This window comes from Diplotaxodon limnothrissa, linkage group LG17 (genome assembly GCF_057381915.1).
Source record: "Diplotaxodon limnothrissa isolate DT_005_m linkage group LG17, D_limnothrissa_male_GT1.1, whole genome shotgun sequence".
Taxonomy (NCBI): domain Eukaryota; kingdom Metazoa; phylum Chordata; class Actinopteri; order Cichliformes; family Cichlidae; genus Diplotaxodon; species Diplotaxodon limnothrissa.
This window is the reverse complement of record NC_140612.1, coordinates 29,989,332-30,013,584: the sequence shown is the minus strand read 5'-3', so window position 1 is coordinate 30,013,584 and position 24,253 is coordinate 29,989,332. Positions and strand designations below refer to the sequence as shown.

At 41.2% G+C, this 24,253-nt stretch overlaps 3 protein-coding genes across 3 annotated transcripts in view; 2 read left to right on the top strand and 1 right to left on the bottom strand.

The window, feature by feature from the left end:
- iqsec3a (IQ motif and Sec7 domain ArfGEF 3a) overlaps window positions 1-24,253 on the top strand; it is a 135,259-nt gene that overhangs the window by 52,414 nt on the left and 58,592 nt on the right. The gene's annotated exons all lie outside the window — the stretch shown is intronic.
- Window positions 7,734-8,812, top strand: LOC146615224 (uncharacterized). The gene has a single exon (XM_085376596.1). The coding sequence runs from the start codon at window positions 7,734-7,736 to the stop codon at window positions 8,463-8,465; it is 732 nt and encodes a 243-aa protein (XP_085232722.1). The 3' UTR covers window positions 8,466-8,812.
- On the bottom strand, window positions 19,437-20,697 carry LOC146615223 (uncharacterized). Its single transcript, XM_085376594.1, has 5 exons — window positions 20,682-20,697; window positions 20,495-20,576; window positions 20,341-20,403; window positions 20,185-20,247; window positions 19,437-20,068 (listed from the first exon to the last, which is right to left on the bottom strand). The coding sequence occupies exons 1-5, from the start codon at window positions 20,695-20,697 to the stop codon at window positions 19,537-19,539; spliced, it is 756 nt and encodes a 251-aa protein (XP_085232720.1). The 3' UTR covers window positions 19,437-19,536.

Genomic DNA, 24,253 nt, shown 5'->3' with positions numbered 1-24,253 from the left:
GTGTTACATTTGTGTGTGAAGGTAGTTTCAAGCACTTGGCTGCGGTCAGTGTGTTAGTAACAAGTACTAAATGACGTTTGCGATGCATGACTCAAAATCTTCAGGGTAACATAACCTGGACGTCCAAGAGACTTAATCATAAGTCTTTTGATTTTAGGCTTCCAAACAGACTTGACAGCAGTGAGTCATGGCTTCACATAGACTTTAGCCTTTTTAAACCAACTTGTGCTGCCAATCTGCCCTTCTTTTTCCAGACAATATATCTGCATCTAAACATTTTCTAACACATGTAGGGAAAACTGCATATCTCTGCATAAAGCAGCAAATACACATGAAATCATCACATCATAGTAACGGCGACTGGCTTACTTTGATTTGATTGATGTAATTACAATCAAAATTGTGATTGTAATTGCACCACAGTAGCAAGATTTAAAGAATGGATGTTTACAACCATCACTCTAGGAATGTCAATCACTTTCTCTGTGTCACTGATTGAAATATGTACAACGTCTAAATGGAATACAATTACATTTTGTACAAACATTCATTATTTGATGATTTCTAGAATTTTCCTCCAGCTCTCCTGTTGAAGTTGAAAGCTGCAGGACGATTGAAACGTTTTCATGAATATAGTATGGTTTGCTGTAATTAGTATAAGTCCATCATACACTGAAACTAATGCATTGAGCAAATTCTCCATATTCACAAGGCAAATTGTTAATGTAGGAACATTTTTTTTCTAGATTGAAGGGTTGACACCAGTTTTATAGGGGACATTTTATGACACTGAATGATGGTGTATGTCGTTTTCCATCCTTGAAGTCCTGCCCATGATTCCTGAGCTGTGTATATAACTATATATTACTGCAGTGTGTCTACCGTATATCTACGATGCAATTTCCACTGCCGCTCTCTCTCTTTCTGTCTCCGCATTGCTTGCTGTCTTTCTCGCTTTTACCCACAACCTGGGGCAACAGCTTTTGAAGAGATTCAATTTGAAATACTGGCTTGCATATTTCACGAGCCCATCCTGTTTTTATACCCTGTACTCTGTTGTTGCTGGGAAGATGTTTCATTGACATTGCATTGGAATGCCTGTGGTTACTGGTCTCTGTATGTACTTGCATACTGTATGTGCTACTAGTTTGTTCCTTCAACCTTCTGGGGTGAGTATCCTCTTGTTTACTCTTGAAATTCAACACGATAAAGAAAACTCTGGCTTTTTTCTCTTTATAGCAGGAGGCAACGCGCTGTTTGTGTTGCAACTCTTTTTGCATTCTTACCTCAACCTGCAAAACCTGTGATACAAATCGTTGGCCCTTAGCAAAAGACCCAAGAGCCTGTGTGGGATTTTAACAAGAGCCAAAGGGCCATTCTTTGCTTTCGGAGACACAAACTGGTTGGCATTGATCTTAGTCGTCTGCTTATTCTGCTTGCTCAGAATGTAGGGATCAAATGTTTTCCTCTTTCATGCTAAACAGTTGTATTTATGAGCTCTGTCCTTCCACCCAAGTGAGCACAGTATTGACTGGCATCTACATAATCAATCAATTCAAGATTGATCACAGCACAAAGAAGGGTGATGCCCCACACCATGCATCACTGCATGTCCACTGAAGGTGAATTGCATAGGGTAGGTTTCATCAGCCATTTAAAAACAGCCTTTTTTGGTGAAGAGAAGATTTTACTGCATCTTATAACAATTTTAACAACATCTTCTTGTAGAAAATGAATTCAAAATGAGCTTTTCTGTTAAGAAAAGAAAAGAAAAAATAAAAGGAAGAAAAAACAATACAGATACTCTTTAACCATGTGAGTCATCTGTGGCTATCTCATGATTTAACCATGTCATGTCTATATTTGTAATCCATCCTACACTGAAGCCTCTCTCACAAGAATGGACAAGAAAGTGCTGCCAGCTTTCTGTAAATTACACAATATGCAGAAAGCATAAAAAATGATTTCTCTGTCCCTCTCCGGACTTTTTTTCTCCTTTGAAACAAGAGGGTGGCTCGCACTGATGGCGCTGCAGACGTGTGTGTGTGGGCAGCTGATAAATGTCTCCAGTTGACCTTGATCATTGAAAACAAAGACTGAAAGACAAGATATATGGCTCTGAAGAGAGACCAGATGGATGTCTTTAACTCCAGAGAGAAAATGCAGTATTTATGTTTTTTGTAACTCTCTAAACTTGTATATTGCACACAGTATGAATAATAGGAAAGTAGTCCGGCATTAAACGACAAAACAAAACAGCATTTATACTAAAAAAATGGTTTGGTGTAAATACTGCAAAAACCAAATATAAAAAATCAGTCCACACTTTCAGACACTTCCAGATCATCTGAGATTCCTCTGCACTGCACCCAAAGAATGATTTCTTGACTTCTGTCAACCTCACTCATCAACAACCACATTAAAGTTTCATAGCCCAATACACTTGCATCATCAATTTTATCGTACAAACAATAAAAATGTACACACTAACTAACTAACTAACTGATACAGTTCATGGAGTTATCTTTAAAATGGAGTGCTATCTGTCATGGAAGGAATCAGATATGACTTTCTACTGCATCCAAGTATTCCTGATAGGAACTTGAAACATCTGCTAAGCATACGGGACTTTGGGCTCAAATACACACCATTAAATTTTATACGACCATGAAATTTAACAGCTTTGATCATTGCGGTTTAAATTTGTCAGTGTTAACATACTAAGATGACAAACATGGTAAAAATTATTGAGGTTTCTCGTGTTATTCAATGCATAAATTACTTAAGCGTCATCCTTCCATCCTCCAAATACTCACTTAAGTACTCGTCTAGAAAAGGAGGTTTGCTGTCAAAGTAAAGTTCTCCAGCCAACGTGTTTCAAAAGGTGTAACTTTTTGTTTGAACGCAAAAAATATTAGCTTGAGTGTTTGAAGACCATACATTCAAGCTATGACTACAGAAATATGCTAGCAGTTGGGTCATTAATAATACAATGAAATAACAGGGAGCTTTTTGTCCACTGGTTGGAGAATACACAATTTTTTGCTAGCAACAGCCATTTGCCTGATGGTCACAGACCAGTCTCTAGGTCTGTGAATAAATGGGGCTTTATTCACTTGTCACACATGGAAAATTGCTGATGCATCTTAAAGGGTTAGTGATCGTGTGTCTGCAAAACTTAAGTATCTGTTAAACCTGCATGTTAACATCATTGTTAGCATTGTAGCGACTTTATATTGCCATTTAGGTTTTTGGAGTTAAAGTCTCAAAAAGCCAGCATAAGTTGGTCAAATTCCAAATGTACATTGATATATTTAGAAATTTCTTAAAACTAATGGAAATGACTTACTTTAGAGTCAGCATTTAACTCAAAATCTTCAAATGTCCTTAAATAATAAGCCTCTATGGGTTTAGCTTACATTCCCAGTAAACTTTCATAGTAAAGTTAGTGCAACTTGTCTTTAACTTTTATATATAAAGCATTTGACATGGGTCCATTACAGTCATAAAGTTTAAGTGAGCTATGCACCCTCAAAATCTGCCCCATTTTTCTCATTTCCAATGCAATATACATCTCATAACTGCACCATAATGCCAGCAGACAGATCATTCCCTGTACTCACACTGTACTCACACTCAAGGTCTCCCACTTATAGCCCTGAGCAGTCACATCAGCATATGGCATTTTAAAAGTGGCACACTGAGTAAAAATCAGTGGAACGTCCCCTGTTGAAGCATTGTGAATGTTCATGGTTGGCAAGGGGTTAGGTCATAGATTAATGATGAAAAAGGCGGAAATGTGTCATGCCGTTTGTTTTTTTGTTTTCTTTTTTACTAAGGGTGAAGAAAAATGATTAATCTTGACCTGGTGATTAGAGAGGACCTGGGCCTTTGCTGCTAATTGGCTGAAAGCTGACATTGTGCATTTTAATAGCTGTTGTTTCTTTATCTGGGCTTAGTGCCTCTAAACAGTTTCAGAAACACTTCAGAAACTTTTTCTTTCCGTCAGTGTGAGACTGAGGTCAGTTGGCTGCAATGCAGCATATTTCTTTGGCTTAAGTGTGCAGCACAATAACCTGGAAAACGTAAGAAAATCAGTTTTTCCTCAGCTTTTCCTCAGTGCCCTCCTGTTCAGCTTCAAGTCTCTTTTGTACATATGACACTAAGTCATGCATTCCCTGTTTGCAGCGACTGTGATGAATTTCAAATACACTTGAGCAAATTTGCTCCATACATCATCCTCACCATGCATTCGAAGGGAGAAATATGCTTATTTATGCAGAGGCTTCTGCTCTTCAGCCTGCCCTTGTTTTCTGCCTGATGAACTGATTAATTCTCTGGGAGCAGTATGAGAAACATAGGGTAGGCACTGAGTGAAGAGGAATTCAGCAGAGGTGACAAGGGAATTCATTTCTGTTTAATTTAAGGAATGATTTAAGTACAAAGAAAATTAAGCCAAAAATAAAATGCTTGCTAACTGACAATACACATGTTCAGTGCAAGCCGCTCTTCTAAATTCAAGCAACCATAACTTAGCTTCTTCTTCGGGGATGTTATTTGCTGTGACTTCTGCTGATGTGGTTTTGTTCACATAATGCCCTCTTCAGCAACTCCTTGGCTGCAGTCCACCAGAGGATAGACCCTTTGAACCCCAATGGTCACACAGTCCAATAACTCATCTCTCCTGCTGCACACCTCTGTGGGGATGATGCAGCAAAAGCTCTGCGGTCAAGGTTAATGATCAAGTAAAACTAGCATGAGGCAACTGAGTTCACAGCGGGAACATAATCAGTGCATCGCTTATTTAAAGAATGTTGTCACTGATGTCATCGTCTGTCCAAATAACATTAACTTTCTTTGACCCTCCTGAACCCCAGTTTTTACAGTGAAAATGTGCTTATGGTGCACTTTTCTAGTTGAATAAATCTTGAAAAATAAAGTAACCCAAGCATTAACATCAATCTATTAAGGCCCCCACGCCTTCTAACCACCCACCATTACAGTGGAAACTTTAATCCAAATGAAACAGTCCCTGTAATGGATAATCTCCACAGAACTGACTGGTATAGCTTATTTCTGAATTCGAGTTTCCTTTCATTGTTCCTAAACTTGTAATAGGTTTACATTTCTTCATATTTGCTTTCTTGCCAAGAGTCAACTGTAACAATTTACTGTAAAGCTTTCTTCACGAATGCAGTTGAATACTGTAAATCAGGATGTTTTGGGAAAACTATTAACATTAACATACTGTACATTGCTTACAGTAGCGTCACAGTATTTAGTAGTCTGGTATTTACTAGAGTCATTCCTATTCCTATTCCTAGAGTCATCCAAAGAAAACCTTTAAAAAGAGCTTCACAAGCCCTGGAAAATTGTTGCTTGAGATTACTTTAGAATTATAAAAAAGTCTGGCCCCTTGAAAGTAAAATAAAAAGAAATAAGTGGTGCTTCAAAACTTTTACACAGTAATGTATTTATTCGTTTTATTTAATGAACTGCAAATACAATTGTATTAAAAATAAATTTTTTTAAAATGAAACAAAAAAAACTGGATGTATTGAATTGCAAAGCGTACATTCTATATACAGCAGTGTAATAGTTTGCAGACTATAGCAGCTACACTTTAAAATTTTCCATTCAATTCAATTCAATTTTATTTATATAGCGCCAAATCACAACAAAAGTCGCCTCAAGGCGCTTCATAGATACAGAGAAAAACCCAACAATCATATGACCCCCCTATGAGCAAGCACTTTGGCAACAGTGGGAAGGAAAAACTCCCTTTTAACAGGAAGAAACCTCCGGCAGAACCAGGCTCAGGGAGGGGCGGCCATCTGCTGCGACCGGTTTGGGTGAGAGAAGGAAGACAGGATAAAAGACATGCTGTGGAAGAGAGACAGAGGTTAATAACAGATATTATTCAATGCAGAGAGGTCTATTAACACATAGTGAGTGAGAAAGGTGACTGGAAAGGAAAAACTCAATGCATCATGGGAATCCCCCGGCAGCCTACGTCTATTGCAGCATAACTAAGGGAGGATTCAGGGTCACCTGGTCCAGCCCTAACTATATGCTTTAGCAAAAAGGAAAGTTTTAAGCCTAATCTTGAAAGTAGAGATAGTGTCTGTCTCCCGAATCCAAACTGGAAGCTGGTTCCACAGAAGAGGGGCCTGAAAACTGAAGGCTCTCCCTCCCATTCTACTTTTAAATACTCTAGGAACAACAAGTAGGCCTGCAGAGCGAGAGCGAAGTGCTCTAATAGGGTGATATGGTACTACAAGGTCATTAAGATATGATGGGGCCTGATTATTTAAGACCTTGTATGTGAGAAGCAGGATTTTGAATTCAATTCTGGATTTAACAGGAAGCCAATGAAGGGAAGCCAAAACAGGAGAAATATGTTCTCTCTTTCTAGTCCCTGTCAGGACTCTTGCTGCAGCATTTTGGATTAGCTGAAGGCTTTTCAGTGAGTTTTTTTTTCAGTATTTTACTTTAGTTTCACACTTCAGCTGATCTGAAACATCACAAAAGCTGGTTAGAGAAGTTGAGCACAGACATAGGAAAACTTCTAGTGCTCACAGAATCGCCAGATATCTCATTTGTTTTATCCCCAACAAAATTTTATGTATAAAAACTTTAAAACTGCTTAGCAAATGGGTATTTCCAAAAAGTGACAGTTCCTTTAATTGTTCTTCATCTCAGCCTGAAACTAAACATACCATGCTTTAATAGAAGAAGTACCCCCAGATTATTCTCTTCCATTTAACTTAAATAATTTTACATCTTCCAAATGCATGTGCTCTTTTTTGCTTACATCTTAGATGTGGCAGCCAATGTGAATGAATTACCGATACCCTGGACTTTAAAACCTGATATACTTCCATGTTGCCTGCAGTCAGTGTTGCTTCGTGTCGGAAGAACACAGATTTCTTTGCCGCTGCCCTTTTGCTCCCTTTTACCTAACAGCAGAAATAATGGATATCAGTGGAGCAGCATCTCCAAAATGCATCTCCTTTATGTTCCTTTGCTAGGACTCAGAAATGGAGCACAGCTGCTTCTGAGCCACTCAGGAGGCTTTTTAGAGGGAAACTAAGATTGCCATGAGGCCAAAAGAACTTTGATGCTTTAGGGGCACACGCTGATGGGACTTACTGATGTCATTTTTCCTATCTTATTACTTTACCTTTTTGTTGGGAAGCATCACCGTAATTAAATTCACAACATTAACACGAGAAGGTGAAAGCATGTTGATGGACCTGCTTAGTAGTAATACGATGGCACCTATCCAAGATGGCGGCCATCGTACGATGGCACCTATCCAAGATGGCGGCCGGTTTCGTGCGTGTGCGCATGCGCGTTCAGTAATTCGATGGCACTAGTCCAAGATGGCGGCCACCCAAACCGGTTTGACCAGTTTCGTGTGTGTGTGCGCATGCGTGTTCAGGTGTTCTTACCCTCTGGGCGGGAACGACTCCTCCTAGTGGGATGTGCTAGGTTGTATGGGTATAAAAGCGATCCTTTCACATTCTAAGAGCATCACCGCCACGGTCTGAGGAGCACCGACACATCGCGCTAAGGATCCCCGACGCATCGACCTAGAGCACCGACACATTGCGCTAAGGATCCCCGACGCATCGACCTAGAGCACCGACACATTGCGCTAAGGATACCCGACGCATCGACCTAGAGCACCGACACATCGCGCTCGCTAAGGATCCCCGACGCATCGACCTATGGAGCTCGGAATGACACACAGCCAGGACATCGCCCATGCCACAGGCACTCTAGGTATGTCTTCAGGAGTATGCAGTCGGGGTCCTCAACGTAAAAAGCAACGCTGTGGAAACGCCGCAGATGGAACTGTATTCAAGTTAGAATATCGAGGCGTCGAAGGGTATGTGTATGCCATTAAATATACCGAAGGGACAGTTGTGCTTAGTGTAGATTGTGGTGAGGGATTGTTTTGGGGGGAAGCCCAAGTCATGTCTACTAAAAACTGGAAGCTCTTCCGCACCGTAGTGTGTGCGGACCTGGACAATGTGGGTTTCCCAGAGCTGCTGTATGTTTCCCAGTGGAACAGTGCATCAGGCCCTGAGCTTTACAGGGTTGAGGCTGATCGTTTCAATCGCAACCCCGACGACTTTATTTTTCTCAGTGTATGTGATGACAGGGATAGTCTTATTGCTTCCAGAGGGCTTGAAAACTGGAGGTTAAATCCATACCCTCTAAACCTCGAAGAGCGCACAAGATGGTTTAAGGACTTGTTTTTTATACAGTGGTGCGACTGGAGAGGTTTGTCGCGTCTGTTTAGCCAGATTGATGACGCGATCAAGAGGGACAGACTCAACACTGCGTACGAGAGTATTAGAAAGCGCCTTGTTTTTGACGATCTGGCGAGTTGTCCGAAGACTGGTTTGCCTGGTACCCTGTGTAAACCTAAAATCATAAGACCTTCCGACAGCTAAACAATAAACTGGTAGGTTTAATGTGCGGGTGTGTGGGGTTGAGTGTGTATCTATGTGACAAATTAAGAGCTTGTGGTTTTCATTTTACAGAGAATGACACGCCCTCGTGGGACCTGTTGGAGTCACCATCAACAGAGCTGCTAATCCCGACCCCCCAGACTCCACCACCCTCACCACAATGCTCGCAGGACCCCCTCATATCAGACCTGTGGGATGAAACTGTAATCGACATCAAACTCGCAACTCTCCACCTGTTAATGTTGGCTTTGAATGAGTTTATACAAGAGACATGTTACGGATGCCAAACAGGCCACCCCAGTCAGGTGCAACACAGCTGCTTGCAGGAATTGTCTGAGTATTTCTTCGACACCTACTATGATGATGTGATGATAAGGCTCCAGACTGAGCGATTCATCCCTGCCATCCGGCTGTTTGTACGCTCATCCACTGCAGATGGGTCTGGAACACAAATCCGCAGAGTTGCAGAACACATCATGTGTGAACTGAGATCAGAGCGATATATAGTATGCGCCATTAATGACAACATTGGGCACCTGCTAGATGCAAGTACTTGCGCCCGCCGTGTTAAACCAGCCATGCTCCGCATGATTGGAAACTACTGGGCTGGGTTACATCTGGTTTAATGTGGGGTGTCCAAGTATCCATTGTCTGTGATTGTGTCTTTGTGAAAATTAAATAAAAAGACTTGTTAACATCAACATCATAGTCATTTGTGGTTTGTAAATCATGGAAAGCACATTGCATAAAATATATCATGATCCAGCCCATCCTGCGGGGTTAGCCAGTTTAAATAAGCTACGTATAGCAGCAGGGGAGGCATCAGGTGTAACACCTCCACTATCTCAGGTCAAACATTATTTAGAACAAGACGACACCTACACACTCCATAAACCTGCGAGGATCCATTTCCCCAGAAATAGAGTATTGGTGACAGGGGTCGACAAACAGTTTCAAGCCGATCTGGTTGACATGTGTGAATATGTGACAGATAATGATAATGTGAGATATCTGCTAACATGTATAGATGTATTCTCAAAATACGCATGGGTTAGATGCCTAACAAACAAGACAGGGTCTGTTGTATCAGCTGCTTTTGAAGATATACTTAGTGAGGGTAGGATCCCTGTGAAACTACAAACAGATGAAGGCAAAGAGTTTTATAATGCAACCTTTAAACAGCTAATGAAGCGATATAATATCAAGCATTTCTCAACAGCTAGCGAGGTTAAATGCAGTATTGTCGAGAGATTCAATCGTAGCTTCAAGGGTAGAATGTGGAAGTACTTAACATCAGCCAACTCCCGGAGATATGTAGATATCATACCAGATCTCACACAAGCATATAACAATGCTTATCACAGATCTATCCAAATGGCTCCGGCAGAGGTGAATAAGGATAATGAGAAGTCGGTCTTCAACGCGCTGTACAAAACGAGGCCTCAGAGGGAACTGCGCTTTAAATTTAATATCGGTGACACTGTACGAATATCAAAACTGAGAGGAAAGTTTCGAAAAGGATACGAGCAGACCTACACCGATGAGATTTTCACAGTCAAGGAACGTATAGGGAGACAGCCCCCAGTGTACAGACTAGTGGATCTAGCAGGAGAGGTATTGAAAGGGTCATTTTATGAGCCTGAGATACAACGTGTGGTTGTTGATGAAAACAAAACATTTAAAATTGAAAACATATTGGCTAGAAAAAAAGTGGGTCGGAAAAAGCAGGTGCTAGTGAAATGGCTAGGATGGCCCAACAGCTTTAATTCGTGGATTCCAGAAAAAGACATCGTTGAGGCGTAATTAACTCAGATGACGCAGCTCTACACACATTCATTCAACACTGAGCATAGACTGAGAAAGCATGAATAAAAAGAACAACAATGCAGGCTTCTATGTAAGCCTCTTCTCGAATGCTTCATCACATGTTTACCCGGGTAATAAGATATCTAATTTTAGAACAAAGCTAGCAAAACCTATTGTTTTGGATCAGCCATATGAGGTCGCTGTTATAGAGATACAGTACCCACGCATATGGCGGACTTTTCCACAATCAGATTCGGAAGTGGAAATTCATGACCCCGTCAAAGACGGAACCATAGCCATAACCATGATCGAACTGTCTGTGGGCCATTATGCATCTGTGGAACAGATAATAAAAGAATTTAATTTTAAATGTCAACAGCACCAAGCCACTGGAGACATTAAAATGCAGTACAACGCCGTTAGTAACCATGCCTGTGTTATGGGGCCTAGGGGGACTATTCTCACATTTAGAGGGAGACTGGCGGAAATCCTAGGATTCAAAACAGGAGAACCGTTTGCACTTCATTATAAAAACACATATGCCCCGCACCCCGCAGACATATACGGGGGAAAATATAACATCTTTATTTATGCAGATATCGTTGATTACCAGCTTGTGGGTGACGCCCACGCGAGGCTATTAAGAGCTATAAATATTACAGACGATGACCGCCGGTTGCCTATTCTACAATTTGACAGCCCACACTACACACCTGTGTCAAAGACATTAATCGACGACATAGAAATTGATTTGAAAGACGATCGAAATCAACACATACCCTTTTTATACGGCAAAGTGTTTGTCAAGTTACACTTCCGACCGATAACACAGCATTTTTGAAAAAAAAAAGGATGGCCGTCTACAACTCTGATGACTCAAAATATGTAAAATACTACTTATCACAGGCTGGTGGAGAGCTCGGAGGGTATGTTGGGACCAGTACACAATATGGGACAGGTCTGGGTGGGTTGTTCCGTAGCTTGTTTAGATTTGCAGTACCGCTGTTTAAAAAAGGAGTCAGCATAGTCAAACCACACCTAAAAACAGCCGCATCGGGCATAGTGTCTGATGTCATAACCAACATAACCAGACCCTCAACCACTAAGCAGGACGGTAACGGCTTGTATGTGTATACGCCCAAACCATCTAAGACCCCACCCCCAGGGCAGCCGTTGTCTAAAAAGCGTAAAACCACAAAACCTAGCAGGAGAGCCACCAAACGGACACCGTCACGCAGAGTGAAGAGACCCAGAACCACTCGTTCAAAAACTGCAGCGCTTGACATATTCTAAATGGCACTGTTACACAGTCATTCTGGAGAATGTGTAAAAACAGAGCTCGATCTTTTTACTGTCCCATACACACAGACTAGCATTGAGAAAAGTACATTTATTGAAATCCCACCTGTATCTGCAATCACTGATGGAGGGCCGATCGAGTTTTACATCTCATCGTCGGGTGAAGATTACCTGGATCTAAATGACTCATATATCTACACACGGGTGAGAATCACAAACGCTGATGGCTCAAACCTGGCTAGGGACGCTAATGTAGGATTTATTAATTATCCTGGATGCAGCATATTTAGTCAAGTCGATATTAATTTGGGAGACCGGCTCATTAGTCAATCATCCAATACATATCCATACAGAGGTGTGATAGAATGTCTTATCAATTATAATAAGGACACTTTAGACACACAGTTCAGCACCGGGTTATTCTGTAAGGATACAGCATCACACATGAATGACACATCTATAGAAGGAGAGAACCAGGGTCTGATGACCAGAGGTGGCTACACAGCAAATAGTAGTATTGTTGAATTGATTGCACCAGTACATGCAGACCTGTTTTTTCAAGAAAAACTGTTACTTAATGGAATCGACCTGTCGCTGAAATTTGTGCGCTCTAAAGACGAATTTGCTCTCATGACAGCGGATGCCAATGCATACAGAGTTAAAATTGTCTCAGCCAGTCTCTTTGTCAAGAAAGTTAGTGTATCACCTAGTGTCAGACTTGCACACAGCAAGGCATTGCACCATGCAAACGCAAAATACACGGTAGACAGAGTATCTTTAAAGACCTTCTCCATACCTGCAGGGGCTAGAATATCAACAAATGACAATTTATTTATGGGTAGGATACCTAAATTTGTCATCATTGCATTCATAGACAATGAAGCATACACAGGCTCCTACCAGCGTAATCCATTTCATTTTGAAAACTGCGATATAGAATTTATGTCTTTATATGCTGATAGTCAGGCTTATCCTGCTAAACCATTCCAGCCAAATTTCCAGAGAAAACACTATATCAGAGAATTTTACCAGCTGATACAAACCACAGGAAGACATTTAAAGGACAGATCGTTGGCCATAACACGTGACGACTTTGGTAACGGCTACACTTTATTCTGTTTCAATCTGGAAGCTGACGAAGGACATTCAGGGAATGTGTCGTTAATTAAAACAGGGAACGTGAGATTGGAAACCCGTTTCAGAAATCCACTACCCCGTACAGTGAACCTCTTGTGTTATTCTGTATTTGATTCAGTCATTGAAATATCTAACATGAGACAGGTGCTCTTGGACTACTATTGAGACAAAAACGGTCATGAACACTATAGAACTATCAGCCGTGGTCGGCGGCATTATCAATAAAAACACACATTTCCTAGGCGTGTTAGCCTATGATCAACTAACCACTGAACGGCTTCAAAGACTCCCTGCTATGTGTATTGTAAACACCCACCCTTCTACGATGCCAGGGGAACATTGGCTTGCTGTTTATATTTCGAGAGACAGACGCGGTTATTTTTTTGATAGTTTTGGTCACTCGTTAGACAGTTTTCCCCCAGCAATAAAGATGTTTCTTCTAAAAAACTGCTCCACTGTTTTATATTCAGGAAAACAAGTGCAGAACGACTTCTCCATCACATGCGGTCAACATTGTGTATTTTTTTTATATCATATGCAAAATGGTGTATCTTATGCCCGCCTGCTTAACATGTATGGGTCTGATTTAATTTGTAATGATGCTATGGTGTGTCGATTTGTCAACAACATACAACCTGTTGCTGTATGCAGTGATTATGTGTGTGTGCAATGTGGATACTGATATGTACTAATGAGAATAATAATAAAAACAACATGAGAGCATGATTTAATCGAGTCAATGGTATTTATTATCAAATCTCGTATATATATATATATAGATTCATAACATACTTTGTTTAAACATAAAAGAAATCAAACATTAACCAGTAATAAAAGACATAAAATATTTAACAGTAATAAAAGAAAATAAAACAAAACAATTTAGCAGCAATAAGTGAAAAAAAACATAACAGTAGAAAAACACCAAACAGCAAATATTTTTAGCAGAAAAACAATTTCTGCAATAAGAAAAAAAAACCTGAATTCAAAAATCCAACCACTCTACAGGACCCCCCTTTAATTTGTTTTTTTTATTCTTTATTTTTTTTAGTGTACTATGTCGCAGCGGTCCACCGGGGGTGTTCTTTTTTGGTGTGTGTTTTAAAAAACCACGGTCTTCAGACAGTGTGTGATCGGTTTTATACAAGGCGACGGTCTTACGTATGCCTGTGTTAGATATGGCTGATAACGGTATGTTTAAATCTGAGAAAGCTTTTAAAAACTCTGTCCAACCGATAGGTCTCAAACCCTCAGAAGGTGTGTGTGTGGTTGTGACGGCTTTAATTAGATCATAAATGTGTGAACCAGGGATGGTTTGTTTATCAACAACAATTTCGCCTTTGTCATTGTAAGAGATCAAGTGTGGCGAACGGTTCACCGCTGATAGAATAAGTTCTGCATTCCTCCTACTCCTTTTAGGTATGTGTGTTAAAACATTCTCCGCAACAAGATCCCGCACCCCGGCATCACCATGAACAGGCAATGTGTCCGCCGACTGGGGTTGCACATCCCTGTTAAATTGTTCAGGTAATGATAAAGACAGTACATTCTTTTCACGGGCACCTTGTCTCACAAGGGTGAGGTATCTTTGGAGAATATCGCTGTATTTTTTAGCCTTCTCATACACATCTATGTCAGAATCTTGTAACACTTGTAACATCTCCTTGTCCAACTCGTTCTGAGACTGTTGTCTGATGGTGCCTGTCTGCTGCTGCTGCTGCTGTTGCTTTATTAAGTCCAACTGGTGTTGGGGTACCAAAAACATCTTTTGCACATGTTCCATTTTCACCTGTTTGCTATCAGACTGGTTATGAAAGGGATTGCAGCCCCTAATAACGGCAGTAAAAACCCTCCAGATTGGTTGATTGTCTTTCTCTTTTTCAAAGATTTTATTTTTTTGTCTGCAATCAGTCTGATTATTGTTTTTTTCTTTTTTAGCTGTTTGTACTGCTGATTGGTCAGTGGAATGTTACCATGCAATACATTAAAGGCTATCTCACACAATGCATTGATAAAATCTAAGTTTGAATTACTAATAATAACTCTGCGTAGAGTAGGAGGAGCCCTGTATATCATCTCCAACAGAGACAGATTCCTCCGCATGCGTGATGACATCCTCTCACCTCTTTGCTGATTTTTGTTTTGGAATGTAAACAACCGGACGGTCTGACAGTAAATTTGTTCTGAGTCTTAAATAGTCCGGGGTCTTAGCTTTATAGTCTATTAAAAGATACCCGTATGTTGTCGATGTGGCATCATTAAACGCTTCTATAAAATATTTAGTATTACCCGGAAACATTTGCCTGGCTAAAAGCATAACCTGATATTTATCTCTCGGATTTTTAAACAATATTAGGTAATTAGTGTTCAAGGAAATGGTTCTACTGGATTTTCCCTGAATAAACAAATTCTGAACTAGATATATACAACTCAAATTCCTATGATGCACATACTTTGTGAACACATTTTGTACTTCTAAATTGTTAGCTGCATCGTTCATCACATCGTCTATAATTAACAAATTGTTCTTTTCTGCAGGCAGAAGGGTGTCATCAGCAAGAGATTCGGGTATACCGTTAACAAAGTTTATGTTTCTTATCTTAAGAAGCTGGTCATATAGTGTCTGCCAGCATGAGTATATATACACAATGTTATCAATGCTGCATGATATAATCCTGGAAGAGTTTTCAATTATGTTTTTAACAAAAAAAGTCTTGCCACAGTTACTGGGACCGCTGACCACCATGCTGAACGGATGCTGCAACCGGGCGTCAAACCCCTGTTCTAATTTAAAATCCATAAGGAAGGGTTGTGAAGTCTGGGAGCACACGGCGCTTATTGTAAACAACTTTAACTTTTTTCACAATGGTTTCATTCTTCAAATGAAGCTTCTTTTTATCGCGTCTGATGCTATCAGACACGGCAACTAGGTGTGCGTCTGATGTCTGATTGGCTACAAACTTGCGGACTAAACCTTTCAAGGAGTCGTGGGTGACAACTTTCGAGTTTAATGCATTCAGTGTGACGCCTTTACATTTGACCTGGGTCTTGCCCAGCGATGTGTGATACGCATAACATTTTGGCCCACCGGAAACAAATTCCGCTATGTAATCCTCCACACCATCCTCTCCACAATCTAATTCACTTGTGAGATCCCCCAGAAACGGACCTAGAGGAGGCATCCACTCGCCAGGGCGTGCCGTGAAAATGACACTGTCCGTGTCACAATACAGCACGCGCTGCTGCAAGTTGTCTAGCAAATCATACAGCATGAGTCTGGCGTGTGCAGTGGTCATGGCCCCGACAAAGACATTAACGTCCTTCACACGGGAAGCTCTACCATCAGCGTGGCGCCACTGCACCATTGCGACGTCGTCAGAGATGAAACAAAACTGACGCACGTCGTACTGGTCGCTAAACATTAGCTGGCTAAATCTGGAAGGGTCTGTAATGAGCTCAGATGATGCCATGTTTGACCTCATGCTGAAACGACCCCATAACGAGTTTAACAACAGCTTGTTACAGTTACGAACAGCTTTATTTACACAAATCTTGGATGGGTCTAGCATTATTCCCTCCTTCTCATAATACTCGTCTATGTACTTCTGCTGTTCGTCAGGTGTGTTCACATGTTCAGGATACCCCGAGGCCTCCTGTTTGAGTTTTAGGAAGGCTTTCACATAGTCTTTAAACAATGTGTCGGTCTTATTGGGGAAATGCCACACCTCATCAACAGCAAGAACCCTGTATCCCTTCTCAACAGCTTTTTCAAGCTCAAATGAGACCCATGTGCCTTTCAACACCCGCTCACTGTCACTGTGCCCGCATGCAGTATGCTGGTTCTGGTCTTCAGCACACATGCTGCAGAGTGGAAACATCAGTTTTCCATGGCATCTGTAGGGTAGGACGGGGTGAAAAAGACCCTTAGGTGGGAGCACTGTGCATTTAACAAAGCCGAAATAATTTTCTAGCTTGTCAAAGTTGGTGTAAATGACTTGAGGGTGTCCTACAGGATAGTCTTTTTTAGACTGCACTGTGGGATAGAGACTGGTGAAGTCGTAGTAAAATATTTTTTCATCACAAGCAGTCTTGTGGTACAGCTTTAGAGCATTTGTGCGACCGCCAAAAAGGGCGTCTCGGGGATTCAGGCGTTCTGGCTTTCTGTACGTATGCATGAAAGCCACAACTGCAGGGTCTGTCTGCTTCAAGGCAGCCCATTCACACTCCCACATCACTATTACGCTCACACTGTGTTGTGATCTCAGTGCATCAACTTTGTCACAAAACATGCGATGCAGCAGTCCATAGGATGCTTTGCTGACAGGATTAACTTCACTCTCGGGGTAGCATTTAACACAACCGTGGTGAAAACATCCTGCAAATTCATAAGCTGTATTACTTGTGGGGTCAAAACCGTCCACAAAATACGGTCCAACCCTCTGTTCGCCTCCTCTGAGAGCATGTTTTACCACTTTGTTGGTGGTGTGGGACACATATTGAAGCCATTCAATAGAGACGTTAGAAAACGTCTTGTTCTGCTCAACGTATGCCCCTTCATACGTGAGAGCGAGCGCGTCTCTAGGCAGAAACAGCGTTTTATACACACCCATACTAAATGCAGCCAGGGTGGTATACATGAATGGATCAACTTGAGTACAACCCAGTAGCGTGTCACGATAAATGATGCATGCTTTACGCAGGACATCAACATCGTTAACACAGTAACGCCTGAGTTCAGCCTGAAAATCAAAGGGATTCTGTGAGGCAACCTGGTACCATTCCATGAATCGCACCTTATCGCTTTCAGACATGTGCTCATAGCCGTAGAAGGAGGGGTCTGGGTACGGGCCCACATAACGCTCATTATCCCTCGTATTAAACCTGTGTGGGAAATGGCCCTTCTGCAGGTCTTGAAAACCTAAAGCAGAGGGTATTTTGGCAAGGCCCATGGGCAAAAAGCTGAACGAATCAATCCACCGCTGGTCATAGTCCCTGTCATGCATTAAAATCACACGGCTGCCGCTCATTATGACACTAGGTGTTATGCTCTGTCTGACAAAGTACTCGAGGAGTATGTAGTTATCAAAGCCAGATGCATTATGTGCTATGAAAGTGTACCCACGAAACCTTGGGCGTCTGTAATGCTGCACAAACGCCTCCACACACTTTAATGTATTAAATGTGAACTTATTGCCCTTCAGATCAGACGCACACACAAAGTTAGCCTCGTGTTTACCGTTGTGGTACCGCGTCTCAAAATCATATAAAATGTATTTATCGTTAGGCTTCTGTTTTTCAACAGGCTGTATGAAACACTGATGGTCGGAGTCTCCTGCTAATTTAGGTTCGCGGCAGTGCTCGCATCTAGGCTGCGCACATTTGTGTGGCAATTTCTTGGATTCTCTATATGTGGTGCCACAGTGCATGCAATGTTTCATATTATCACAGGGGATCATGTTGTGTTTTAATTCAGGTAATTTGTGTTGTTGGTAACAGTGTTGTGATTTGCAGATGCGGTTACAGTCGCTGCATTTCACTGTGGGTCCCCTGTGATGTTGACAGAGTGTGTAACATGTGTTACATCTATGTTTACAGCTGTGCTGTAATGGTGTATTATATATACTGTAACAGAAATTACACACATAGGATCCCCCCAAAAAAGCGGTCGGGTTTAAAATCAGGTGGTAATGTTGATTATGGAGATACATCATCAACGTGTTAGGGTTTGGCTCTTCATGTGTGTAAAAACATTCCAGGCGTTTACGCCCTTCTGTGTGGTAATAGATTACAATCTTAATGTTGAAGTGCTTCTCAAATTTACCGACATCAGAGAATGATACTTGCTGTGTGTCGCATAGACCTACTTCAGCATGCATCTGTTTAGCTGTAGCAAGTTTTTCATGCTCAGAGGATGATGAGTTTAATGAATGTGCTATGCATAGGGAGAAGCACAAATTGTTGTTTGTGTTGTTTGGTGTGTATAAATGTCTGCCTTTCTTTGAGAGAATCTCATCATAAGGTATGTGCGCCAGTCTTAAGCGAGACCCGCCACTACTGTTCTGAGCTACCGTGACAATAAACTCTAATTCATCATCACCGATAGATTCATCATTACTCTGCATAACTTGTGCAATTTGATCGAGAAACAGCTCCGGATCATACCGATCATCAGCGTTTAAAACAGCCTGAACATCTGAAGCCAGCGAGGGGCCACGCAGGACCACGTTTAGAACACTGCCCTGTTGGGATCCCGCCACAGCTCTGTCTATCACATTGGCTAAGCACTCGCGCACTCGCGCCGGCACTTGTTCTGGATGATCGAGACTTATACCCCTAAAATCAAGGCGTTCACGCAATTCGCGAGCATTAAAATTAGGTATCTCTCTAATGTGTGACTGAGAGCGGCTGCCGGACCCAGACTGCACAACGGGCTCAATAACAACTGCAGTAGCTGCAGCAGAGGTGACCCGGCTAGATTGTGCATCAGACGCAAAATCACCAGCAGCACAAGCTATATGGTTAGCATCAGTAACAGCAACGGCCCGAGCAACACCAGCTGTACTATCACTATTATTAGCAACAATAGCCCCATCAGCAATAGCAGACGTAGGAACAGTCTGACAAGGATGTGTATCGGATGAGGGTGATGCAGGCACCCTATTAAGTCTAGCTATAATATCGTCTAATTTTTTATCTGTTTCTTCAGCCCACTGCATAAAAGTCTCTAAGTCAAAACATCTAACAGGAGTGGAGGTTCCGTTATTATGTTTAAATAATTTATTTGGAGGGTCCATGGTCTGGATTTTAAAAGTCAGGGACTTGAAATTTTGCTGCAGATGTTGTCTAATGTACTACACACTTTGTTTATGAGTTTGGTAAACTGTTGCCTTTGTACCTGTGCTTCTTGGTGGTATTGATTGAGTCTAGCTTCAATCAAACATAATTTATCAGCTATTGAAGCTATATGACTTTGTTCAGCAGGCTGAGCGTCTGGAAGCTTTATGTAAGCATCATACGCCGCTGATATTTGAGAGTCTGTTATGCCGTCTTCTTCGAAATCTATGTGTGAATCAACGCTATTTCTGACACATTCTGGGGTGGTGGGTATATGAACTAGATCAAAATCTGACATGCTGTACTCAAAAACATCAGAGAAATCGCGAGGTAGCCACTCACTCGGGGGTGTTGCAGGTTCGCTGATGAAGATCGGTTCTGACTCTCCACTGTTGCACAAAGCTCCAGGTTTTTGTTGTTCTGGGAGGTCGATACTGCTTAAACATTCCAAAAACGTCTGGAATCGTATGGTGTCCTGATCATTATGAGGAGGGGTGCTGTTCTGCAGTCTGTGAAGATAGATAGACATGTGTTAAAACATATTATACATGTACCCATTTCAAACTGAATAAGCGTGTCTCCCTCTCTATCTCTTTTTATCTAATTTATATATGCCTATGCTTACCTTGTAGTGTGCGTTATTCGGGATGGTCCTGCTTCTCCACACACCCGGTTCTCTGGCGTGGCTCTGTAGGTGTAAAACGGTCAGTTTAGAACATTTGTAATTGTTTAAACCCCTTTAAAAAAAAATACACAACTATACATCCCGTTGTATACACACCTGATGTAAGGTAGGGCTCTGTGGTAGCGGTGTCTGAATGTTTTCCTGCTCAGTTTGTTAACCCTGGAACAAACAAAAACGTTATTACATAATTTAAAACAATCGCTAGTTTAAAACATACATACGTTTAAAAATCCAGTAATGCTGTACACACCTTGTGCCTGTTAGAGAACTAGTTCCAGCTGTAAAAGCGCCCGTTTCTAAAGAAAAGGGTCCTGGGCCGTTCTCCCGAACTCCTAAAAATTAAGCTTTTGTTTTAGGAAAAAAGATAGTTTGAATATCCTATAATATGTTAACATAACACTTTTTAAAAATCCAATAATAGGTTTTGTTTTACTTACCGTTTACGATGTCCATGTTATAAAGAACGATGTTAGTGTTGATGATCGCAAAGAAAATGGTGTGCTCTGCAGCGAATCTTGAGGCGTAAATGGCTCAGGGTATCGGGCTCTGAGCGTGTTTTTTATATAGGGTGGGGGTTTCCAAAAAGAAAGGTATGTCTCCAATCAATTTAAATGAGGCCCTACAGGGCTTTTGTCTTCTCAAGGAATTACAAAGGAGCCGATACTTCAGACAATAGGCGGGGTCGCCACCCGACTGGTACCAACTGCCCCATTTACCTTGTCGAGGAATTACAAAAAGAGCCAATACTGGCCACTTTAAACAATAGGCTGGACCCTTGTTCGCATGGTACTCTCAACAACTAAGTGATACCCAGCGGTGGGCTTTTACAATCCTGAACAAATTCAAACAATTAGCCAGCTGTTGAAAAGTTGGAGCGGGTCTGGGCGACTGGTTTTAGAAGTATCACTGTAGCGTTTATTTTCTAAAGGGCTGAATGTTATTTGCGACTATCTGTTGTGTTAAAAACTACTCTGAAACCATGAAACCACTTACAGAAGAAATGGCCCGTTTGATCCGTTTTTAAATAAATAAAATGCTTGCATCGGTGCATGGTGTGACACCAGAATCACAAAATGAGTGTATTTAAAAGACGATTAGTTTGAAAAGAGCGATACTGGCTGCTTTGGGGGAAAAGGTGACATTGTGTGCAGCGTGTTTTAGAAGTATCACTGTAGCGTTTATTTTCTAAAGGGCTGAATGTTATTTGCGACTATCTGTTGTGTTAAAAACTACTCTGAAACCATGAAACCCCTTACAGAAGAAATGGCCCGTTTGATCCGTTTTTAAATAAAATAACCGCATCAACCCTGGAAAGAAACCCCAGTAGATGTGTAAAAACTAGTTAAATTAAAACTAGGGGTTTGATTAAATGAAACGCTTGTGAACATGCTGACATCACCCATTCAGAAGAAATTCCCATTTGTGCCGTTTATAAAATAAAATGCATGCCTCACCGCAAGCTGAGACATTGTCAGATTTAGAAAATTAGTGTGATTAAAACACTATTACCAACACTTTTGACTAGAGCACACCCTCTTTGTTAAGGCGCACTGTGAACCAAAACAGCTTCCACTCCGCCAAGAATGAAACAAGATGTCTCCAATCAATTTAAATGAGACCCTACAGGGCTTTTGTCTTCTCAAGGAATTACAAAGGAGCCGATACTTCAGACAATAGGCGGGGTCGCCACCCGACTGGTACCAACTGCCCCATTTACCTTGTCGAGGAATTACAAAAGAGCCAATACTGGCCACTTTAAACAATAGGTTGGGCCCTTGTTCGCATGGTACTCTCAACAACTAAGTGATACCCGCGGTGGGCTTTTACAATCCTGAACAAATTCAAACAATTAGCCAGCTGTTGAAAAGTTGGAGCGGGTCTGGGCGACTGGTTTTAGAAGTATCACTGTAGCGTTTATTTTATAAACGGCTGATGAAAAGAGCGATACTGGCTGCTTATAGCATTTATTTTCTAAAGGACTGAATGCTATTTGTAACATTTACTGTGTTAAAAACTAGCTGGCTGGCTTTGTCTCACTCTTAGTTCAACATTCCGAAATCCCGATTTTTAAATAAAATGATCGCATCAACCCTGGAAAGAAACCCCAGTAGATGTGTAAAAACTAGTTAAATTAAAACTAGGGGTTTGATTAAATGAAACGCTTGTGAACATGCTGACATCACCCATTCAGAAGAAATTCCCATTTGTGCCATTTATAAAATAAAATGCATGCCTCACTGCAAGCTGAGACATTGTCAGATTTAGAAAATTAGTGTGATTAAAACACTATTACCAACACTTTTGACTAGAGCACACCCTCTTTGTTAAGGCGCACTGTGAACCAAAACAGCTTCCACTCCGCCAAGAATGAAACAAGAAACAAAGAATTGCTTTTAAGAACACATGCATAACTGAATGTTGCGATACACCTAAGTGAAAAAATAGTTTAATTAAAAACCCTATGGTTTGATTAAATTAAAACCCCGTTAAAAACACATAAACTCATATAACCCCTCTGATACCCTGTGGTATTTCCACACCTGAACACGCATGCGCACACACACACGAAACTGGTCAAATCGGTTTGGCTGGCCGCCATCTTGGACTAGTGCCATCGAATTACTGAACGCGCATGCGCACACGCACGAAACCGGTCAAACCGGTTTGGTTGGCCGCCATCTTGGACTAGTGCCATCGAATTACTGAACGCGCATGCGCACACGCACGAAACCGGCCGCCATCTTGGATAGGTGCCATCGTACGATGGCCGCCATCTTGGATAGGTGCCATCGTATTACTACTCTGCTTTTGTATCTTTTATTAAGGGTGTTTTCATACCTGCTGTGTTTAGTCCATTTAACACGGTAATCGCATTTGAGCAAGTGCACCGAGACCCTTTTGAGGAGGTGGTCTCGGTGCAGTTCCCAAAACTTCCCATAGCCACATATGCTTTAATGTAATGCAGCAAGCTACTATAGATGCGCAAAGGTCTGTATGGTCTAGCAACTAGCTGTGAAATGAACCTAAATTCTCCATGTTCTCCTATATTGCAGGTACAACACCTTCTTCCAGTATTTACTTTTATTGCTCCTGCCCCAGACGCTTCTGCAATAAAAGAACTGAATAGTCTAACTTGATGTGTAGTGACGCATTTTTATTTGCTTGGGGTACACTTGGATTTTTCACTGTGTAAAAACACAACAAACCATGGGGAAAAGCCACAAGTTTGCAAACCCATCAACTATTCGGACCAGAATAAATAAACTATAGGTGGGAAATCACCCCAAAATGCAGTAATTAAATTAGTCTAAGTAAAGCAAGGAATTAGACTAATTAACCAATCTAATAACTTTCCAGTGATGGAAATGGAAGATTAGAAAAAGATAAATGAATATTGAGATGAAATGAAAAGGTCCAATTTAAACTATACCTTGAGTACTTGAAGGTCAATTTTTATTGGAAAACATGAATAAATCTTGCAGGGTGCCCAGTTAATTAACATTTAAATGGAAACAATAATTGATATCTAGAGAATCATTGTTTCAGAATATGGACTGTATGTGAGCTATCATAAACTGAAATAAAATAGTCCATTTGGAACAGAGACAACCCGCACCTTCCTGATTGGTATTCTTGCATTTCAGACATTTTCTTTCATTTGGCCTCTTATCATGAACAGAAGGATTGCCCTGTTTCTCATACCGAAGCTGTAAGCGGGATAGAGACACTCTTCCATAATGTGGATATTGCCACACTGTGATGAGCCTGTGGAGTCATCTGGCTAAGATTTCTAATGAATCTCAAAAACTATATGATAACTGTGGTGTTTGACCTTTTTAGCTTGTGATCAAAGTTTAACTTCATCAGATTCGAGGTATTACCTCCTTTGCACAGTATCACCTTAAAGCACTTGTGGCAGGCTGCTGAGTTTGCATCTTTTGCTGTGAAGTACAGCAAGACTTTTGACGGCTTCACCTTGGGCATTTTTAATTTGTAGCTCTGCTCTAAA